This window comes from Natrix helvetica, assembly GCF_964273705.1.
Source record: "Natrix helvetica genome assembly, chromosome: 4".
Taxonomy (NCBI): Eukaryota; Metazoa; Chordata; class Lepidosauria; order Squamata; family Natricidae; genus Natrix; species Natrix helvetica.
In genome coordinates, this window is record NC_138550.1 from 650,023 (window position 1) to 669,892 (window position 19,870).

A 19,870-nucleotide genomic window follows, 5' to 3' on the forward strand; every position below is an offset into this window, starting at 1 on the left:
CCATTTTTCTGCTTTTTTGTTTTATTTCTTGTTAGCATGCATAACTGTATATCTTTTGTGATTTTTGACATATTTCTTTGGGGGGGGGGGTTATTGTGTTTATTGTTGTTTGTGTTGTTTAAATAAATCACAGCTGTCTGTTCTTTAACTTGTGTTAAAAACCTCTTTCACAGTGAGGTTTTTTTCCTGGGATGTGGTCATGCAATGGCATCTTCTATGTGCTGATCCAAGCAATATTGGAGTTGACGGATGGAAATTTTGTTGATTTTCTAAGTGCCACCCAAGTGTTTTTGGTGTGGCACCCTGTGTGCTGATGACCACCAAGAGGGAGGAAGGAGATGGAGAGGGGGGGAGATGGATGCATAGATATAATAGGGTGTGGAGAGGTATACAAATGTTCTACATTGCTCACAAAGCCACACACACACACACACACACACACACACAGAGCTATCTGAATGGTTCCTATTCCCTTACTCTGCTGACGTAAATCTGAACCATGATCTGTTGCTGTGTCTTTCTACATTCTCCCTTGACTGACAGCTCTGGAGAGGTGGAGGAGGCTCCGATATGACAATCGGGGGGGGGGGGAGGGGGGAGGGGAGCTTTGCAAAATCCTTGCTTTCAGCCTGGTGGCAACAAAAAGGGAAACTGAGCCAGCTTCGTTCGTGGAAACGGCTCCCTCGAGCATTTCCCAGCTGGCCATTGCCCAGGAGAGCTGCCGTCCTCTTGGGAGGGGCTGGGAGGGCAGCCGTGGCTGGAGAGCCTGTCCAGAGCCTTCAAGGGGCTCTGCAGAAAACAAGGCCACTTCCAACGTTCTCCTTCTGGTCTCCTGGATGGACACCTCCTTCAGGGAGCATCTCGGCGGCAGAGCGACCCCTTCGAGGCCAGCAGGTTCTTCTCCTGCCCCCCCCCCCGAAGTGCGACCCCCAGGGGAGGCTGTGCGGTAGTTGGGCTCCTGCAACAGTTAATGGCTTGTCCCTCCTGAGCGCCTGCTGGACCGAGGGGGCCACCGCCAGAGAGTCTTGCAAGATAGCCCAGTAATTAAAGCCCTGGACATTTCCTCCCATTCGGCATCCAAGAAACTTTAGACACTTTTAATGGGTCTCCTGGGCTCCCCGTGCGAAAACGGCCGTTGTGGCTCAGTCGGCTGGTGCAAGAAGAGCTCCAAGTCCAAAGGAGGCAGCAGTAATTGGCTCCCAAAGTGGACAATCCCTCCCCCCCTCCTCCTCCTGCCAAGTTGGAAGGAGGGGGGGGCACACAGAGGCAACCGCGAAGGCCGACACCTCCCCTGGACTTTGCGGCTGTGGCTGCTTCCTCCAAACGGAGGCTCCACCTGGGCCTGACTTAGCCAGGCTCCATCCAAAGACACGAAGCTGGATTTGTGGATGAATAAGTTTTCCTGGAAGGAGGAACCAGTCTCCTTACCAGTTTGCTTCTATAAGAGCCATGGGGCTGGACCAGGCCCTCCGCCCAACCCCTGGCTCAGCCTTACGGCTCCCCCAGCTCCACTGGATCCATGTGCCGGGTCTGCCCTCCTCGGCTTGGCGTCTTGCTGGCACCCTGCCATGGAAGGCTAGGAGGGGGGAGGGGCCCCAGAGTGGGGAGGAAGGAATAAATGGGCAATAAACATGCATGTGATGGGAAATGGGGAGGATGGGGAAAGACAACTTGAAGAGTTGTTGGAACCGGTTCCTGCCAGCAGCACCCAAGGCCACAGAGCCTGAGAAAGAATGTGCGTTGCCCCAAACATCTCGGCCTTCTCAAAACACCCAGGCAGACCCTCATTGGCTGAAGACAGACTGGCCATGGGGGGAGGGAGGGCTGGGATGTGGGGAGACCTTTTGTATCTTCTGAGCGTGGGAAATTCAGTTCTAGCCTGACTTTCCTGCAACCAGCACATCTTCTGCTAAAAGAACCTCCCACTTCGACTGACCCCTGGAGTTGAGGTCTTTCTCTCCTCAGAGATCGGACTGGGGCAGGTCTGACAGAATGTGGGGAGCCCCAATCCCCCCCCTCTTTCCAGCAACTGCTATAGGGAGTTGCAGCTGGAAAAAAGCCTGAGTATAGCACCCACCACCCACTCTCCCCTCCCCCCCTTTCACCACCCACCCCCAATTGGCTGCCATTGCCACAGCTGCTGATCATCGATTCCACCCCTGAGCTCTCCAGGCCACGTCTACTCAGGAATACCGAAAAGCATTTTTTTTCAAACTGAAGAGAGGCTGGCATCACTGCTGCCTTGATAGGAAATTGCATTTTGTGTGTTTTTTAAATATTTCAATGGAAAGGAAATTGCTGGAAATAGCTGAAAGATTACCTTATTGAGCCACATTGTGGCCTCTCGGGCTTGAGCATAGTGTGTTGTGTGCATTCTACCGTTGTGGCTTGTTCAATGAGTGATAACTAAACTGATAATGGTTTAGCAGATAACAGAACATAGAATAGCACTAGTGCTTAGACTTATATACCACTTCACAGTGCAATTTATGCAGTCAGCATTTTGCCCCCAACATCCTGGGTCTTCCTTTTACCAGCCTCAGAAGGAAGGAAAGCTGAGTCAATCTTGAGCCAGTGAGAATCAAACTGCTGGCTGTGGGCAGAATTAGCCTGCAATACTGCATTCTAACCACTGTGCCAGCAGGGCTTAGAATACAGAATATCAGAGTTAGAAGGGACCTTGGAGGTCTTCTAGTCCAACCTCCTGCTCAAGCAGGATGTATGAACTCAGTCAAGTAATAATGCAAGCATTGCCCCTCTGGCTTGTATTGTCCCAGAGCTGCATCTGCAAGGCCCCAAAAAGAGGCAGGAGAAGAAGCAACAGATGGAAACCAACCAAGGGGAGAAGCAACTTGGAATTACGGAGAAACTTCTTAACAGTGAGGTCAATTAACTAGTGGAACAGCTTGCCCCAAGAAGTTGTGGGTGCGCCAACACGGGACATTTTAAAGAAAAGATTGGACAGAGACTCGTCTGAAATGGGGTCTCCTGTTCCTGTTAGTTGAAAGGGGTTGGACTAGAATACCTCCAAGGCCCCTTCCAACGAGCATCCCAGCTATACCTCCACCCCCAGGGCTGTCCAGCTTCAGCCTAGGGGCAACTCCAAGTCTGTGACTCCCTTAGCAGTCTGCCAGAAAGGCATCAATCATGCGCCAGACCCAGCTGGCATCGTTCTTCTTGACTGGGTGATGCCACAAGAGGAGGAAGAGGAGGCAGGAAGTCAGGAGAGGGCGGAGGTGCAGCCAAGAGATTGGGCCGTTGCCTCAGGGAAGGAGCACCCCACATCCTCCGACAGCCCCCTCCTTCAGTTCTGGGACACCTGTCACACAGGTCTTGTGGGAAAGGTCAAGCATTTGTATTGTGGAAAAGCCAGAGAAAAGTATTCTAACAATAATAATAATAATAATAATAATAATAATAATAATAATAATAATAATAATAATAATAATAATAATAATAATAATAATAATAATAATAATAATCCTATCCGCCTTTGAGTGATTTCCTACCCATCTTTATTTCCAGAAAGAGAGACCTTTATTTAACTCCTGGCTTGACCAAGATTGTCATAAATTCAGTCACGCAGCAGGGGTGGGAGGGAATACGAAGGCAAGGATAATAATCAGAACTTTTTCAGATTTACTTGGTAAGAAACTAGTCAATGAAGGTATTAGCCCCAAGGTTTATTATGAAGACTTGCAAGCCTGAATAAAAGAAAACCGTGGGAGAGAGCAAATAGCTGATGGGAAACGGAGGCATTGAAGCCATGAAATTTAAACGCCACCTCCAATTCTTTTAAATCCCAGAAAAAAACTTCCCACATTTTACTCTGGAACCTCAGTAAATCAAGCCACACTGCCATCTCGTGGGCTTTGTTGGAATCGTTTCTTAAGCACGGATAAAATCCTGCCAGGTGAGATTTTTCATCTGGTAAAGTCGTTTTTTATACCTGTGTGATTTAGCTGCATGTACAGCTAAAGTCCTCGACTTGCAACTGATCACTTAGTGACTCTTTGAATTACATCACTGAAAAAACGTGATTCATGACCATTTTTTCACACTTACGACCGTCGCAACAGCCCCCTGGTCCCCTCATTTACATTCAGATGCTTGACAACTGACTCACAGAGTCCCAGGGTGACTCCCTTTTGTGACCTCCTGACAAGCAACAGGGAAGCCAAATTCACTTAACGACTGTATTACTAATTTAAAAACTGCAGTGATTCAGTTAGCAAGTCTAGCAGGAAAGGTCATAAAACGAGGCAGGACCCACTTAACAAATGTCTCACTTAGCAACATAAATTTTGGGCTCAATTGTAGTTGTAAGTTGAGGACTACCTGTAGAATATTTATACCTGAGCATTTTCAAACAGGTATCTCGGCTGTGTTCCTAAAATATACATACACCCTATGTTAGAAGAGTAATAGAACAGAAGAGAAGAGGCCTGAAAGGGACCTTGGAGGTCTTCTAGTCCAGCCCCTGCTCAAGCAGGAGACCCGATACCATTTCAGATAAGTGGCCATCTTAAAAGTCTCCAGTGACGGAGTGCCCACGATTTCTGAAAGCAACGTCTGCTCCACTTGTTAATTGTCCTCACTGTTAGGAAGTTTTTCCTTAAACTTGTCTTACCTAAGTTAATTTTATGTGGAATGACAGTCCAGAAAATGAATGAGTAACAGGATTAAGGAGACCACATCAGGGTTTTTTTTAGCAAACAGGATCCTATGACCATGAGTGAGCCCAGAATTACAGCTGGAAGTCATTGTGGTCATTAAGTAGCCCCCCCCCAGGTGACCAGGCCTGACCTTACAACATTTTTGCTGCAGTTGTTAACCTCCTGCTATGGAAGCCCCCACAACATCTGGAGGCAACTTCCATTCCACTGATGAATTCCTACTGCCAAGAAATTTCTTCTTAATTCTAGGTTTGTGTTTGCTTTTATGTTGGTTTTTTAAGGGTCTGCCCCAAAGAAGAGGAGGTCAACTTAGTGTCCAAAGCACCAGAGGGCAGGAGCAATGGATGGAAACTAAGCAAGGAGAGAGCCAATTTAAAATCCAGGAGAAATTTCCTGACAGTGAGAACAATTAACCAGTGGAAGGGCTTCTCTCCAGAAGTTGTGACTGCACCATCACTGGAGGCTTTTAAGAAGAGATTGGGCAGCTATTTGCCTGAAATGGTATAAGGACTCCTGCTTGAGCAGGGGGTCAGACTAGAAGACCTCCAAGGTCCCTTCCAGCTCTGTTATTCTGCTTTCCACACATGCCCATAACAGACCTTGAATTTCCTCCCAGAAAAGATGGGCCGCCCTGCTTTCTGCGAAGGTCCCACCTCGGGAGCCCTAATTAGCACAGGTTCTGAGCAAAAGCCAGAAAGGGGGGGCGGGGGGGAGGACCGGCCATCTGGGAGGCAGACAGCGAGGAAGGCACCAGGGAGACAGCAAAGTTGTCTGAAAAACACCCAGAAAAGTTTTCTCCAACAAACGAGGGCCCAAAGGAGAGGCTGGGCCTCTCGGCCTCAGAGGTGGCAATTGTTGCGCCAGCCCTGGTGCCAGCCAGTCCTTGGGGGGCTCTGCGGGACCCTCCGGCTCATTACAGCTAATTGGCCTCTGAGCTCAGTGTGGCTCTCAGGAGGGGAGAAGGCTGTTGGCTCCGTCCAGTGATCAGAGTTTAAACCAGGGAAGCCTCAGGGGAAAGAAAGTTTGTGGCCTTTGCAGAAACTTTGCCTGCAGGAGGGAGGGAGGTCAGTTGAAGGCAGCCCCTCCCCCCCACTCCAGGCAGGGAGAGCATCCCCTGACCTGTAAGGAAACTAGATCCAGGTAGTCCTCAATTTATGACTGCAACTGAGGCCAAAAGCTCCATTGCTAAGCTGAGGTTTGCTTCAATATATGACCTTTCCAGCCACAGTTGCTAAGTGAATCACTGCAGTTCTTAAGCTAATGACATGGTTGTTAAGGGAATCTGGCTTCCTCGTTGATTTTGCTTGTCAGGCAGTCGTAAAAAGGGATCACTTGACCCTGGGACACTCCAACCGTCACAGATATGAGCCAGTTGCCAAGCCTCTGGACTTTGATCACATGACCACGGGGATCCTTCAATGGTGGTTGAGTGTCACGAGTCACTTTTTAAAAGTGCCGTTGTAAATTTGAACTGTCACTAAATGAATGGTTGTAAGTTGAGGACTACCTGTGTACCAAAGTTACTCTACTGAGCAAGGAAACTTTATCCACAGCCAGAAAATTGCCCCCATTGCCCCCATTCCTTTCAGTGACCCTGCAGGCCATTCGTCTTTCAAGGAGGCAGAGCCAGCTCCAAGGGAAGGCCTCTCAGGAGACCCCCTCCCCATGGCCCTCCTGGGGAAAGGGACTCCAAAACCCGGGGGCTACTGCAGGAGTGAGACCCAGCAGGTTCTGAGCAGTTCTGGAGAACCGGTAGCAGAAATTGTGAGTGGCTTGGAGAACCGGCAAATACCACGTCTGGCTGGCCCATCTATTCTCTGCCTCCCGAGTCCCAGCTGATCGGGAAGGAATGGGGATTTTGAGGAACCTTCCTCTGCCACGCCCACCAAGCCACGCCCACAGAACCGGTAGTTTTAAAAAATTGCATTTCACCGCTGGGCTACTGCCAAGAAAACCTGCCTCCCTCCCTCCCTCCTCCTGCCCACCCCATGCCCAGGGGCTCCTCAGAAGGTCTCCCTCCATGCTCAGACTGCAGAGGCCCTCCTGCTTGGCAAGGGAGCTCCTGCTCCAAGTGGGCAGCCTGGAAGCCTACCAGGAATCCCTGGGCATGGCGCCCTACTGTGTGGGATTGCCCCGCTAGAGAACCAATTGCCAAACACCGGTCATGTGACCAGGGGGAGGAGGGGGCAGCGCAGTGTTTTACGACGGCCAGAAGTGCTTTACCATCCGTAAAGCATCTTTGGGGAGGTGGCAGTAATTCCAAGGGTCCTTAAGCAACTGGTTGTAAGTCAAGGACTGCCTGTGAGGCCTTTGAACATTCCTCAATCCAGCCACATTTTCTCTGAAATAATATTAATTAATAAAACATGCTGTGACTGGCCTTCTGGGATCTCTCATGCCCTCGCTTGCTTACAAAAAAGGGGATGCGTTGGAAGTTCTTGCTTCTGAGGCTTTGGAAACATTGGGCAGATCATTGCTGGAGACGGAGGTTTGTGTGGAGTTACAGAGTCATAGGATCCTCCACCTGAAAGGGATCTTGGAGGCCTCCTGGGATCTAGACCAAGCCCTGCTCAAGGAAGGAGTCCTCAAGCAACTCAGTCTCTTCTAGGAAACTTCCAGGGATGGCAGCTTCTGGAGGCAAGCTATTCCCTCTCTCTCACACACACTCTCTCATTCTAGTCTATCTAAAAATGTCTGTCTGTCTGTCTGTCTATCTCTACTAATCCCTCCATCTATATCTATCTATATCTATTTATCTATCTATCGTCTATATCCCTCTATCTCTATCGTTCATATCTATCTATCTACCTACCTATCTATCTATCTAATTTCTATATCTTTCTATCTTATCTGCTATCAATTCTCTCTCTCTCTCTCCTATCTATCATCTATATCATTTGTCTGTCTATATCATCTGCCTTATATCTTCTATCTCTCTGTGTCATCTGTATCTTATCTCTCTATTTCATCAAGTTGTAGAGCTGGAAGGGACTTTGGAGGTCTCCTGGTCCCACCCCCTCCTCGAGGCAGGAGTCTTTATACAACCCCCGCCAGGGGGATGCCCAGCCCATGTTTGAAAGGCTCCGGGAACCTTTCAGCCTAACCCTGACCCACAACCTCAGCAAGGGGGCTGCCCCATTGCTTGATGCTTCACACCACCAGGAAATTCCTCCTCGGGACAGGAACCTGGGCTAGGAGCCACAGGTGGGCTGGAGGGGGGGGCTCCCCAGGCCCAGCATCCCACAGGGCTGCTTGCTGAGCCTCGTTTGCCACCTGGGGCCACCCTGGCTTCTCTCCTCTGCTGGAGGAAGACTCCCTCCCCCCAGGGGGGCTGCCTTGGTGTGGGTGGGGGGGGGAGGAGTCTGACCTGCAACCCGGGGAGGAATCCTTTGGGCTGATCCTCCCAAAGGATCCCTTGGAGAAGATTTCAGGCACTGGGGCTCCGGCAGAAGGTGGGCACTTGGCTCGGCCTTCCTCGGACCTTGGTGAGTAGATGCTAACTGTTTGCTGGGAGGTTTCAGGACTTGAATGGGGGAAACTGGCGGAGAGGGGAGGCTGATGGCCGAGAGCCCTCCTTGTAGGCATGATCTGGTCCTCTTCTCTGAGGGGCATCTCGGCTCAATCTAGCTGGCTTCCCTGGGCCCATGTCTTGAACCAGCCCTGCCCCCGAGTTCCCTCAGCAAATGCTGAAGACTGCCATTGCAGGGGGCCAAAAGGAACCCTTCCCCACCCAGGCCAAGCCTTTTGTTTTTAAGAAACTGGGAGGTAATGACTAGAGAGAAAACGGAAGGGGCCTTGGAGGATAGGTTGGGCCCTTCCTCTTCTCTGTGACAGACCATCAAGTATTAGAAGATTGCTATCAGTTCCCACCGTGTCCTTTCCTTCATTGGAAAAGACCTTCCCAGTTTCCTCCATTGTTTCCCACACGATTTGGCCTCCAGGTCCCTGATGGTCTTTGTGGCTCATCTCTGCACTCTCTGTGGGGTCTCCTTTTCTCTTTCTTCTATCTGAAGAGTCCTGACCTAGTTTCCATCATGCATTAAGGATTCATCTCTTCTTCTGCTTTCATTTCCCTTATACTTTACAATACAATACAATAGTAGAGTTGGAAGGGACCTTGGAGGTCTTCTAGTCCAACCCCCTGCCTAGGCAGGAAACCCTATACCGTTTCAGACAAATGGCTATCCAGCATCTTCTTAAAGACTTCCAGTGTTGGGGCATTCACAACTTCTGGAGGCAACTTCTATTCCACCGATTAATTGTTCTTACTGCCAGGAAATTTCTCCTCAGTTCTAGGTGGCTTCTCTCCTTGATTAGTTTCCACCCATTGCTTCTTGTTCTACCCTCAGGTGCCTTGGAGGATAGTTTGACTCCCTCTTCTTTGTGGCAACCCCTGAGATATTGGAATAATGCTATCATGTCTCCCCTAGTCCTTCTTTCTCTTAAGCTAAACATACCCAGTTCCTGCAACCGTTCTTCATATGTTTTAGTCTCCAGTCCCCTAATCATCTTTGTTGCTCTTCTCTGCACTCTTTCTAGAGTCTCCACATCTTTTTTACATCGTGGCGACCAGAACTGAATGCAGTATTCCAAGTGTGGCCTTACCAAGGCCTTATAAAGTGGTATTAACACTTCACATGATCTTGATTCTATCCCTCTGTTGATGCAGCCTAGAACTGTGTTGGCTTTTTTGGCAGCTGCTGCACACTGCTGGCTCATATTTAAATGGTTGTCCACTAGGACTCCAAGATCCCTTTCACAGTTACTACTACTGAGTAAGGTATCACCTATACTGTACCTGTGCATTCCGTTTTTGTTGCCTAAATGTAGAACCTTACTCTTTTCACCATTGAATTTCATTTTATTAGATAGTGCCCAATGTTCAAGTTTGTCAAGATCCTTCTGTATCTTAAGCCTATCTTCTGGAGTGTTGGCTATTCCTGCCAGCTTGGTATCATCTGCAAATTTGATGAGTTCCCCATTTATTCCCTCATCCAAATCATTGATGAAGATGTTGAAGAGTACTGGGCCTAAAACAGAGCCTTGGGGTACTCCACTGCATACCTCCCTCCATGTAGATGCAGTTCCATTGAGGACTACACGTTGAGTGCGGTTGGTCAGCCAGTTATGAATCCATCTGGTGGTGATGCTGTCTAACCCACATTCTTCTACTTTATCTAGTAGTAGGTTATGGTGTACCTTATCAAAAGCCTTACTGAAGTCCAAGTAAACTATATCAACGGCATTCCTCTGGTCCACTAATTTTGTCACATTATCAAAGAATGCAATAAGATTAGTCTGGCATGATCTGTTTTTGACAAATCCATGTTGGCTTTTGGCTATTACTTTGTTTGCTTCTAGGTGTTCGCAAATTCGTTGCTTGATTATTTTTTCCAGAATCTTTCCTGGTATTGAGGTTAGGCTGATAGGTCTGTAGTTCCCTGGATCTAATTTTTCCCTTTTTTGAAGATGGGAACCACATCAGCTCTTTTCCAGTCCTCTGGTAGTTCCCCGGTGTTCCAGGATCTCTGAAAGATATAATTCAGTGGTTCTGAGATCTCGTCTGCTAGTTCCTTCAGAACTCTGGGGTGTAATCCATCCGGTCCTGGTGATTTGAACTCGTCTAGGGTAGACAGGTGCTCACTTACCATTTTCTTCCCTATTTCAATTTGTGTTCCTAATTTTGTGGTGCTGCTTTTGATAGGTTGGACTGTTTTATCCCTTTGTGTAAAGACAGATGCAAAACATGAGTTAAATAGTTCTGCTTTCTCCCTGTTGCTTGTCACCTTCTTGCCACTTTCTCCTAGCAATGGACCAATTGTTTCCTTAACTTTTTTCTTGTTTTAACATGTTGGAACAAGCTTTTTTTTGTTAATTTTTACTTTTGTGGCAAGCCTTTCTTCATTGTGAGCCTTAGCTTTCCTCACTTCATCTTTACAGGCTCGGGCTATTTGCTGATATTCTGCCTTAGTTATGTCCCCCTCCTTCCACTTTTTATACTTACTTTTTTTGTCTTTCAGTTTGTCAGATAGTTGTTTATGCAGCCATGCTGGTTTCTTTTGGGAGCTGTTGTTTTTCTTCTTCATTGGTATTGTGTTAGACTGGGCTTTTGTAATCTCATTTTTCAAAATTTCCCAAGATTCTTGAGTTGTTTTCCCCTCGAGGATTCTCATCCATGGAATTTTTCCCAAGCTCTCTCTAAGTTTATTGAAATTAGCTTTCTTAAAGTCCAAGACTCTATTTTGACTTTGTTCTACTACTTGTGTTTGGATAATGTTGAATTCCAATATTGCATGGTCACTTGCCCCCAGGGTTCCTGTGGCTTCAACACCTTCTATCATTTCCTCTCTGTTAGTGAGAATTAAGTCCAGTATGGCTGATCCCCTTGTTTCCTTCTCTACTTTTTGGAAAACAAAGTTGTCTGCTAGGTTTGTTAGGAACCTGTTGGATCTTCCACTTGGTGCAGAGTTTGTTTCCCAGTTGATGTCAGGGTAGTTAAAATCTCCCATTACTATTGTGGTGTGCTTCCTACATACCTTAGTTAGCTGACTAGCAAAAAGTTCATCTTCTTCCTCTGCTTGGTTGGGTGGCCTGTAGTATAGACCTATGGCAATGTCATTTCCCCCACAACCTTTAATATTGACCCAAATGCATTCAAGATAGTTCTCATTATTGTTGTGCTCTATTTCTGTAGAGACGTAGTTATTTCTCATATATAGTGCAACTCCACCTCCTCTTTTATTTGGTCTATTTCTTTTAAATAATTTAAATCCTTCTAGCTGTATGTTCCATTTGTCAGTTTCATCCCACCAAGTTTCTGTAATGGCAATAATATCGTATCTGCCCTCTTTTACTTGAATTTCTAATTCTCCCTGTTTATTCCTCATACTCTGTGCATTGGTATATAGACATTTGAGTCCATTTTGATTGACCTTGTGTTTACTGTCTACATAACCTGTGTTATGCCTGACTGCCCCTATTTTCTTGCCACTTGTGTGATTCATGCACATGGTATGACAATCACTATTACATGCTTGGTTTTGCTTGACAGCAGGAGTGATAATCTTACCCACACACACATCTATGTTACATGCATTTATAACCCTATGAATTTTAGTTTGCTGGGGACAGAGATGTTCTGTATCTATTAATTCTCTGTCTCCGCTCTTCAGCTTAAATGTTTATCAAGAAAATCTGTGAATTTAATGCCAAGTAACTCAGTTCCTTTCTTGGATGGGTGCAACCCATCTCTTTTGTACAGTTTTTCATTGGACCAGCTACAGGCTTCATGACTAATAAAACCAAAGCCTTCCCTTTTACACCACTCCTTTAGCCAAACATTAAACTCTGCTACACGCTGGCCCTTCCCTTTTTGTTCCTTATTTACAGGTAAAACCTCTGAAAAGATAAGCCTACAACCTATACTATTAAGTTCATACCCCAAGTTCTGGAAATCATTCTGCACAGAAAGTACATCTTTCTGGGATAGATCATTAGTGCCAAGATGTATAATAGCATCAACGTCACAGTCCTTACTTGCATTCTTGACTATCTTAAGAATACGCCTCTTGTCTCTGCTGGCAGTAGCACCTGGCAGACACCTGACCTCTTTTAAAACCTCCGTATCCTCTCCTAAATTAACATCTCTTACGATTGAATCACCAACCAGAAGGTGACTTCTCTTTTTGCTTACCTTGCTCTTCTTCTGTGACTGATGTGTGATACCTGGTTCCCCATTTCGCATTTCCGAAGAAGGTTCTTCGTTTTGGACCACGATCCCCTGCTTATTTGAGTCATCATTATCACAACTGCCTTGACCTATCTCTTTCTCGGCTATCCCTTGTTTTCTTCGCAGGCTTCCTCACTTCATAATCCAGATATTGAACAGTTTGATGAGGTCATTCAGGCCACATTTCTGCTCAGAGTAGGAGTCCATAGAGCAGCATTTAGGAAAAATTGCAATCAGCCCTCACAGTCAAAGATATGTTTTCCAATAAATAACCAATCTTGGAATGCTAATCAAATCCTTATTAGAGTCCTTGGTGCTCACCGAGCTCGATGGTTTTCTTGCAGATATTTCATGATCCATTTGGTGGATCAGTGCTAGAAGGGAATTGGGTTTGTGCAGAGCAGGAGGAGGAGGACCGTGAGATCATCTCAGCTTCTTCTTCTGCAAGGCTTCACCTAACTTGGGGCTGACCAAGAGGCATCGGTTCTTCTCAGAATCAAGAAGTGCCAGACACCTGAGCTCCGTCCACCTGCCAGCTGAGCAGAGATGCAGAAGAGCACAGCCAATGTGTCCTATGTGGAATTCACCCTCGTCCCATTCCCAGGTCTCCAGGAGTGGAGGCCCTTCCTCGCCCTTCCTTTCTTCTGCCTCTTTCTCCTCATTGTGACCACCAACTCCATCGTGATCTACACGGTGAAGACGGAGGAGAGCCTCCACTCCCCCATGTGCCTGCTCATCGCCTTGCTCTTGACGGTCAACCTCTTTGGGACTTTTGCCATCCTCCCCAGGATGCTCTTAAGCCTGGTGCTCCCCGCCAGCCACATCTCCCTGACCGAATGCCTGGTCCAGATGTTCTTCCTTTACTTCGCGATCCTCCTGGAGTGCAACGTTCTTCTGATGATGGCTCTGGACCGGTTCCTGGCCATCTGCCACCCGCTGCGCTACGCAGAACTCATGACCACCAAACGCCTGGGCCTCCTGAGCCTCCTGTGCTTGCTGAGAAGTCTTTGCGTGGTTGCGCCAGTGGTGGCCTTGGCCTCCCAGGTGCGATTCTGCCGTTCAAACGTCATCAGCCATTTTGCCTGTGAACACATGGCCGTCATGAGGTTGTCTTGCAGTGACATCTCCGTGAACAAGAGGTTGGGCATAGCCTTAAGGTCCTTTGAATTCATCCTTGACCTCAGTCTCCTCCTGGCCTCCTACGGCCGGATTGTCCACACGGCTCTGAAGATCAGCTCTGGCAACGTCCGTCACAAAGTCTTACACACGTGTGGCACCCACTGGATCGTGATCGCCATCGGCTACTCCTCTCGCCTCTCCTCATCCGTCGTCTTCCGACTGGCCAAATCGGCCTCGCAGGACGTCCATAACCTCATCAGTGCAACCTACCTGCTCTTCCCCTGGACGGCCCACCCTCTGATCTACGGCGTGAGAACCAAAGAGATCAGAGCCAGCCTCCTGAAGCTCTTTCCCAAAAAATAGACTCTCTGGTCTTTCTGCTCCTCCTCCTTCATCTAGAAGCCACTTTCTTGGCTTTGTCTTTGGCCAAAAATAAGTCATGATTGGTCCATGTTTCTGGTAGTAGCCGAGATGACAGCTGATGGGCCAAGCTCTGCATTTCTCCATATTCCCACAGCTTGTTGTTATCCACCAGCAGCCTCCACTTGTGCATACTGGTCTTACTTGTACTCCAACTTTCAACCTGTTCAGGTCCTGCAAGTTGTATAAGGGAGGTCAGATCCTTCAGCCAGATCCTCCTGCTCGATGGTCTCCTTCCTCCATCTTTTAATTCTTGTGCCCCCTGAAGAATGTCGGTTCTTGCCATAAAGCTCTTTCGAGATGTGACTCAGCATCCTTGGGGCAAATGTCCATTGCGAGAGAGGATGTCAAGGATCTTTCTCTGGCTTAATTCTCTCAGCTGCTGCTGCTCCTCTCCTGATCTTAGGTGGGGCAATGGCAGCGAGAGGTTTTCTATTTTCCCCTGAGCTTCCCAAAACTTTGTTGAGTGACCCAAAATTGGGTAAAACGGTTTTTTTCTTTGGGGCTCCTCCCCAAGATGGCTGCTGAATGGTATGGGGTTTGTTTTTTCCTCTCTCTCTTGCCTAGGACCTGCCGCTTTTGCTGCCCAAGTTCTCTCTCTGGCAGTTGCTGCTCCTGGATTTCAATGGGAGCACTTAGGAATGAGCCAAGGACTTTCGGAAGGCCCTGGACCCATCTGGGAAGGGCGGCCTCGAAGATTCCAAGTCCCTGGGAGAGTCACAGGTCATCCGTCTTTCTGAAGCATGCCTGGGATTTAACTCCACTTTTTGAATCTTTTGTTTTACTCAGCTTTTTTATTTTTAAAAGTTGACCTGTAGGTTGAAGGTTGATTTATTTTAACTCCCTGCTGGACTTTAGCTGGACTTTTTTCTTGTGATTTGTGTTGTTGTTTTGAATACCTTTCGCCTTTCTATAAGGAAAGAGTGTGTTTTTGGATGGTGAAAGTGTTTTCATTTTATTAATATTGGACTTAATCACAGGGCTTTAGCAGTGTATTAATTTACAAAATATTTGGAGCGTATTTTTTAATTTTTCTGTTTATCTTGGATCAAAATATTCAGAAAATATCTTCACTTATTTATTTCTTCATTTTGCCTCAGTATTCTTTATTTCCTGGTTAAGTTACGCAGAGCTATAATGTATCAGATTACAGACAAGGAAGAGTGGCTGATATCTGGAAAGAGTTTGGTAACGTGCATTTTTTTTGTTGAAACTTTGTTTTTAAGTTTGATGAAATGATAACGGCTGCAGAAAATATTCATATGCATGTAGCTCTCGATAAATTAGATTCACAAAAGGACTGTGATACGAAGGTTGCAAACCCCTTGGAAATGCCTACGGATTATACAGACTTAGAACTGAGTTGATTGCATTCAGCTCTGAAGTTCCAGCCTGCATTCTTTTACAATACCAGAAGCCTGACTGAATGGAGGATTTCTCTAGGACTGAAGGAGATTGGGCAGTGGATTTATCACACCTACTTAGAAAGTCATCTGGACTTTGGAAGAGAGACCAGTTGTGGAGATTGAATTGACAATTGACAAGAGATGGTATTAAGAAACAAATACGGAATTATTCTTCACTCTTATTTGGGATAGATAAGATGCCACAGCAAATTTTCTACCGGTATGTTGATTACAGTCATGGTTGTGAACAGAGGGTTTTGATATTGTTCTTCTGTTAATCGTTTTTTCATTAATATAGTACATAGATGACAGTCAATAATTTGCAAATAGATTTAATAGTTTTAAAAATTTGGGGGCCTGTTACGCAAGGGGAGGGAAACTAATGTTGTAGTAATATATGAATCAGTATTCAATTAGGTGGGATAACATGAATATATGTGTTGGTATTTTTAATGCACTTTTTTCAATGTCTTCTTTTATTTTATTTATTTATTTTTATTTATTTATTTATTCTTTGCTTTGTAATTTTTCTTTGCCTTTTTTAAAAATTTGGAGTTTTGTATTTTAACTTTTTTTTTGAATAAAATAAAAATAGATTTTAAAAAATTATTTGGGTAATGACAGAAAAACCCATGACCCATTACAAGGACAATGGCCTTTACGATTGATGAATAAATGAATAAAATATATCCAAAAATCCCCCAAAGTACTTCTATGAAGATGAAATGCACTAGTTGCCAATGGTAATTGGCTGAAATGACATAAAGTGTCAAGTCTGCAGCCATCTTTTCCTCTGGATCTTTGGCCTGCCACACGTTCTATTCTTCTGCTATGCATTTTCTATTGTGGGAAAATAGGAGGGGAGATTGTAAGGAGTTAGATGATAGGTAGCCATAACAACATTCTTTCTAGAAAGCCAAGGTCATCCTTTGTCTTTGCACCTCTGCACCTGACCGGAACTGGGTGGGTGGAAGCTGCCAGCGTGGCAGTGGGAGATGGGACCATGGGATGGGACTTGTGGGTGGGGGAGGAAAGATCTTGAACTTTCAACTGGGTGGGGGAAACCGAGAAACTTCCAGATTCAGGTTTCCCCAGATGTGCCAACGTGGCTCTCTTCATCAATTGGAACTTTTGAGGAATCCTTTGTCTCAGACTCTGATTTACTTTTGGATGCTGTTTGGAACCCTGACATAAAGATCATCCACCCATCCATCTATATCTATCCATCTCTGTCTGTCTACTATATCTATATTATCCATCGATCCATCGATCCATCCCTCTATCTATCCACCAATCCTGTCTTTATCTATCATGTGTATCTTACCTATCTACCTCATAGAATCATAGGGATGCAACCCTCTGCCAAGGCAGGAGACCTTCTGCCGTCCCAGTCAAACGGGATGCTTGTCACTGTCAGCAAATCCCTCCGTAGTTCCAGGTTGGAGCTCCCTCTGGCCAGCTTCCGCCCTCGGCTCCTGGCCCTGCCCTGCTCTCCCCCCCCCCCCTCGGGAGAAGAGCCTTGGGGGGTTTTGGGGCTCTTTACAGGTCACGAAGAGGCCAGCGGTGGAACAATGCAAAATTTCACAGGAAGCACAGCAAGAAAAACATATTTTCCTGCACAGTGGAACCCATAAGGGCAGCCTTCCAGTCCCCACCCAAGCTGTGGGTGGGACTCCATCGCCGGAAGCTTTCAAGAGGTTGGAGAACCATTTGTCCAGAATGAAATAGGATCTCCTGCTTGAGCAGAGGGTTGGACTAGATGACCTCCAATGTCCTTTCCAACCCTATTATTGCATGTGGTGTTCTTTCTGCCCAACTTGTGGGCTTCCCAGGAACATCTAATGGCCACACGGGGAAGTGCATAGCTGGGCCAGGGGGAGAACCTGGGCTAGGAGCAACGGGTCAGCTGGTGGTGCCCCTCCACTCCTCCCCTGGTCCAGCACCCCACAGGACCAGGGGGCAGCTCCCAGCTGGCGTGCTGAGCCAGTTCTGCCACCTGGGTGCCTCTTGGCCCCCCCCTATGGGCCTCCCCCTGGGGCGCTGCCTTGATAAGAAAGGGGGGGGGATGAACTGCAGCCCAGGGAGACTCTTGGCCTGACCCTTCCAAAGGATTCCCCCAGAGCAGAGTTCGAGCGTAATGCCAGCAGTTGGCGTGGCTCATCCTTCCTCGGACCTTGGTGAGTAGATACTAGGTGGAAGCTGGCAGGGAGGGAGGCTGGCTTTCCACTCTTCCTGGCAGGCTTGGCTGGCTTCCCATCTGCCACTGGCACTGCCACAGAACCCCCTGAGCAGATACTGCAGTTCTGGGAGACCAAAAGGAACTTTTCCCCAAACAAACCAAGCCTCTTATTTAAAAAAAAAAAACTGGGATGCAGTAACTAACAGATGAATAATATCTCCATGCCTTCCTTGGTCCAGAAGGGTCAGACCAGGTCCCCGAGTAGCTCAGATGAGGGGTCCCCAACTCCAGAATTGGCCTTTGCTGCAGGCCTCAGCTCTGCTTCTTGGAACATAGAGTAAAAGAGTTGGAAGGGACCTTGGAGGTCTTCTAGTCCAACCTCCTGCTCAGGCAGGAAACCCTACGCCACTTCAGGCAGGTGGCTGTCTAGTCTCTTCTTAAAAACCTCCAGTGTTGGAGCCTCCAGACGTTCTGGAGAGAGGCTCTTTCCCCTGGCTAACTGTCCTCAGTGACAGGAAATGCCTCCTTCGTTCTCTTTGACACGCTACCATCCATCGCTTCTTCTCCTGCCTTGGCCTCCTTTGGAGAATAGGGGGGGGGGCTTTTCTCTGTGACAGACAAACCACCAAGCTTGTCTGTCACCACCAAGGAGCCCCCAGTTCCACCCTGCTGTGCAAATATTCTCTTCTTTCAAAACCTTTGTTAGGAGCTTCTTCCAAGCAGTCCAGGGGAACCTCTTCTCCGGCAAGTTAACGGCATGGTTCCACTTGGGAACGAAGGGAACAGGGCTCCCCCTCCTCCTTACTCTCATTGAAGAACATCTTCCTAGTCCTCTTGAGGCTCCTCAAGGCCTCTCCAGTTCCTCCAAGCAGTCCATTTCCAATCCTTGGCTCTCCTCACTGCCTGCCTCCCAACAGACCCTGGCCTCTCTCTGTCCTTGAAGAAGGGGGCCCGGTCCCCGGAACTGGACAGAGTGGTCCAGTTTCTGGGGTCCGGTCCATGCAGAATAGCGAGGGCTGCCTGATTCCTGACACCTGGAAATTGTACTCAGGTTGTGGAAGCCTAAAGCTGGTTCTCTCTCCTGGGTCACCTCAGCTTCTTCTTCTGCAAGGCTTCACCCAACTTGGGGCTGACCAAGAGGCATCGGTTCTTCTCAGAATCAGGAAGTGTCAGACACCTGAGTTCCGTCCACCTGCCAGCTGAGCAGAGATGCAGAAGAGCACAGCCAATGTGTCCTATGTGGAATTCACCCTCGTCCCATTCCCAGGTCTCCAGGAGTGGAGGCCCTTCCTCGCCCTTCCTTTCTTCTGCCTCTTTCTCCTCATTGTGACCACCAACTCCATCGTGATCTACACGGTGAAGACGGAGGAGAGCCTCCACTCCCCCATGTGCCTGCTCATCGCCCTGCTCTTGACGGTCAACCTCTTTGGGACTTTTGCCATCCTCCCCAGGATGCTCTTAAGCCTGGTGCTCCCCGCCAGCCACATCTCCCTGACCGAATGCCTGGTCCAGATGTTCTTCCTTTACTGGATTCCCACTGGATCGTGATCGCCATCGGCTACTCGCCTCTCCTCATCCGTCGTCTTCCTACCTGCTCTTCCCCTGGACGGCCCACCCTCTGATCTACGGCGTGAGAACCAAAGAGATCAGAGCCAGCCTCCTGAAGCTCTTCCAGAGAAACAAACTCTCTGGGCTTCCCACGTCTGGGCGAGTTACCCACAATTCCGCCAATGTGGTTTTTCTTTGGCGTGCAGAGAAGCAACCCATAACCCTCCCCCCCAACAGGGACAGCCGACTTTGACCCGTTTCTAAAATATCTCCACAAATTTCTATTAAGATGAAAATCCATAAAGTCAGCAATGGTATTTTGCTGAAATGAGATTAAATAGGTTTGCTGCCCCTCTCACTTCCAACGGCGCCTGAGCCCCCCGCAGAATGGTGAAGTCCATTCAATGCCCAGTGCTAGAAGGGGGAGGGGGCCCCTTGGTGCTCTCTGAGCTCGGCTGTTTTCTTGCAGGCGTTTCATTACCAAACTAGGTAACATCATCAATGCACTGTTGATGTTACCTAGCTGGGTGAACCAATTGCCCTCTTCTCTTTAATTTGGGGTGCTTTTTGTTTTCTCTGCCCTCCCGCCCACGAATATCCTTTCAGGTCTGACAAATCAGGATTTAGGGGTGTGTGAGATGGCAGGGCTGACCGGTCCAGGGACGGCCTGTTCTTTGCTTCCGGTCTGTGGCTACTGACCATCTGGCCCTAAAACCTTCTCATACGAACCATTTGAACCCCTCGGCTCCTCAACAGAGTCGAAAGAAAACTCAAGATTGGGCTCTTTAAGCTC

At 47.7% G+C, this 19,870-nt stretch overlaps 2 protein-coding genes across 2 annotated transcripts in view; both read left to right on the top strand.

Moving 5' to 3' along the window:
• LOC309391695 (uncharacterized protein) overlaps positions 1 to 7,284 on the top strand; it is a gene marked incomplete at its 3' end in the record, with an annotated part of 34,245 nt that extends 26,961 nt beyond the window's left edge. Inside the window, exon 5 of the mRNA XM_081952359.1 lies at positions 7,097 to 7,284. Within this exon, the coding sequence (XP_081808485.1) occupies positions 7,097 to 7,284 (188 nt within the window). The remainder of the gene's footprint in view (positions 1 to 7,096) is intronic.
• Positions 7,285 to 12,882: 5,598 nt separating this feature from the next.
• LOC309391696 (olfactory receptor 52K1-like) lies at positions 12,883 to 13,887 on the top strand (the record flags this gene model as incomplete). The annotated part of the gene is made up of 1 exon (XM_081952360.1): positions 12,883 to 13,887. Exon 1 carries the CDS (start codon positions 12,952 to 12,954, stop codon positions 13,885 to 13,887), a length of 936 nt encoding a protein of 311 aa, XP_081808486.1. The 5' UTR covers positions 12,883 to 12,951.
• Between the last annotated feature and the right edge of the window lie 5,983 nt (positions 13,888 to 19,870).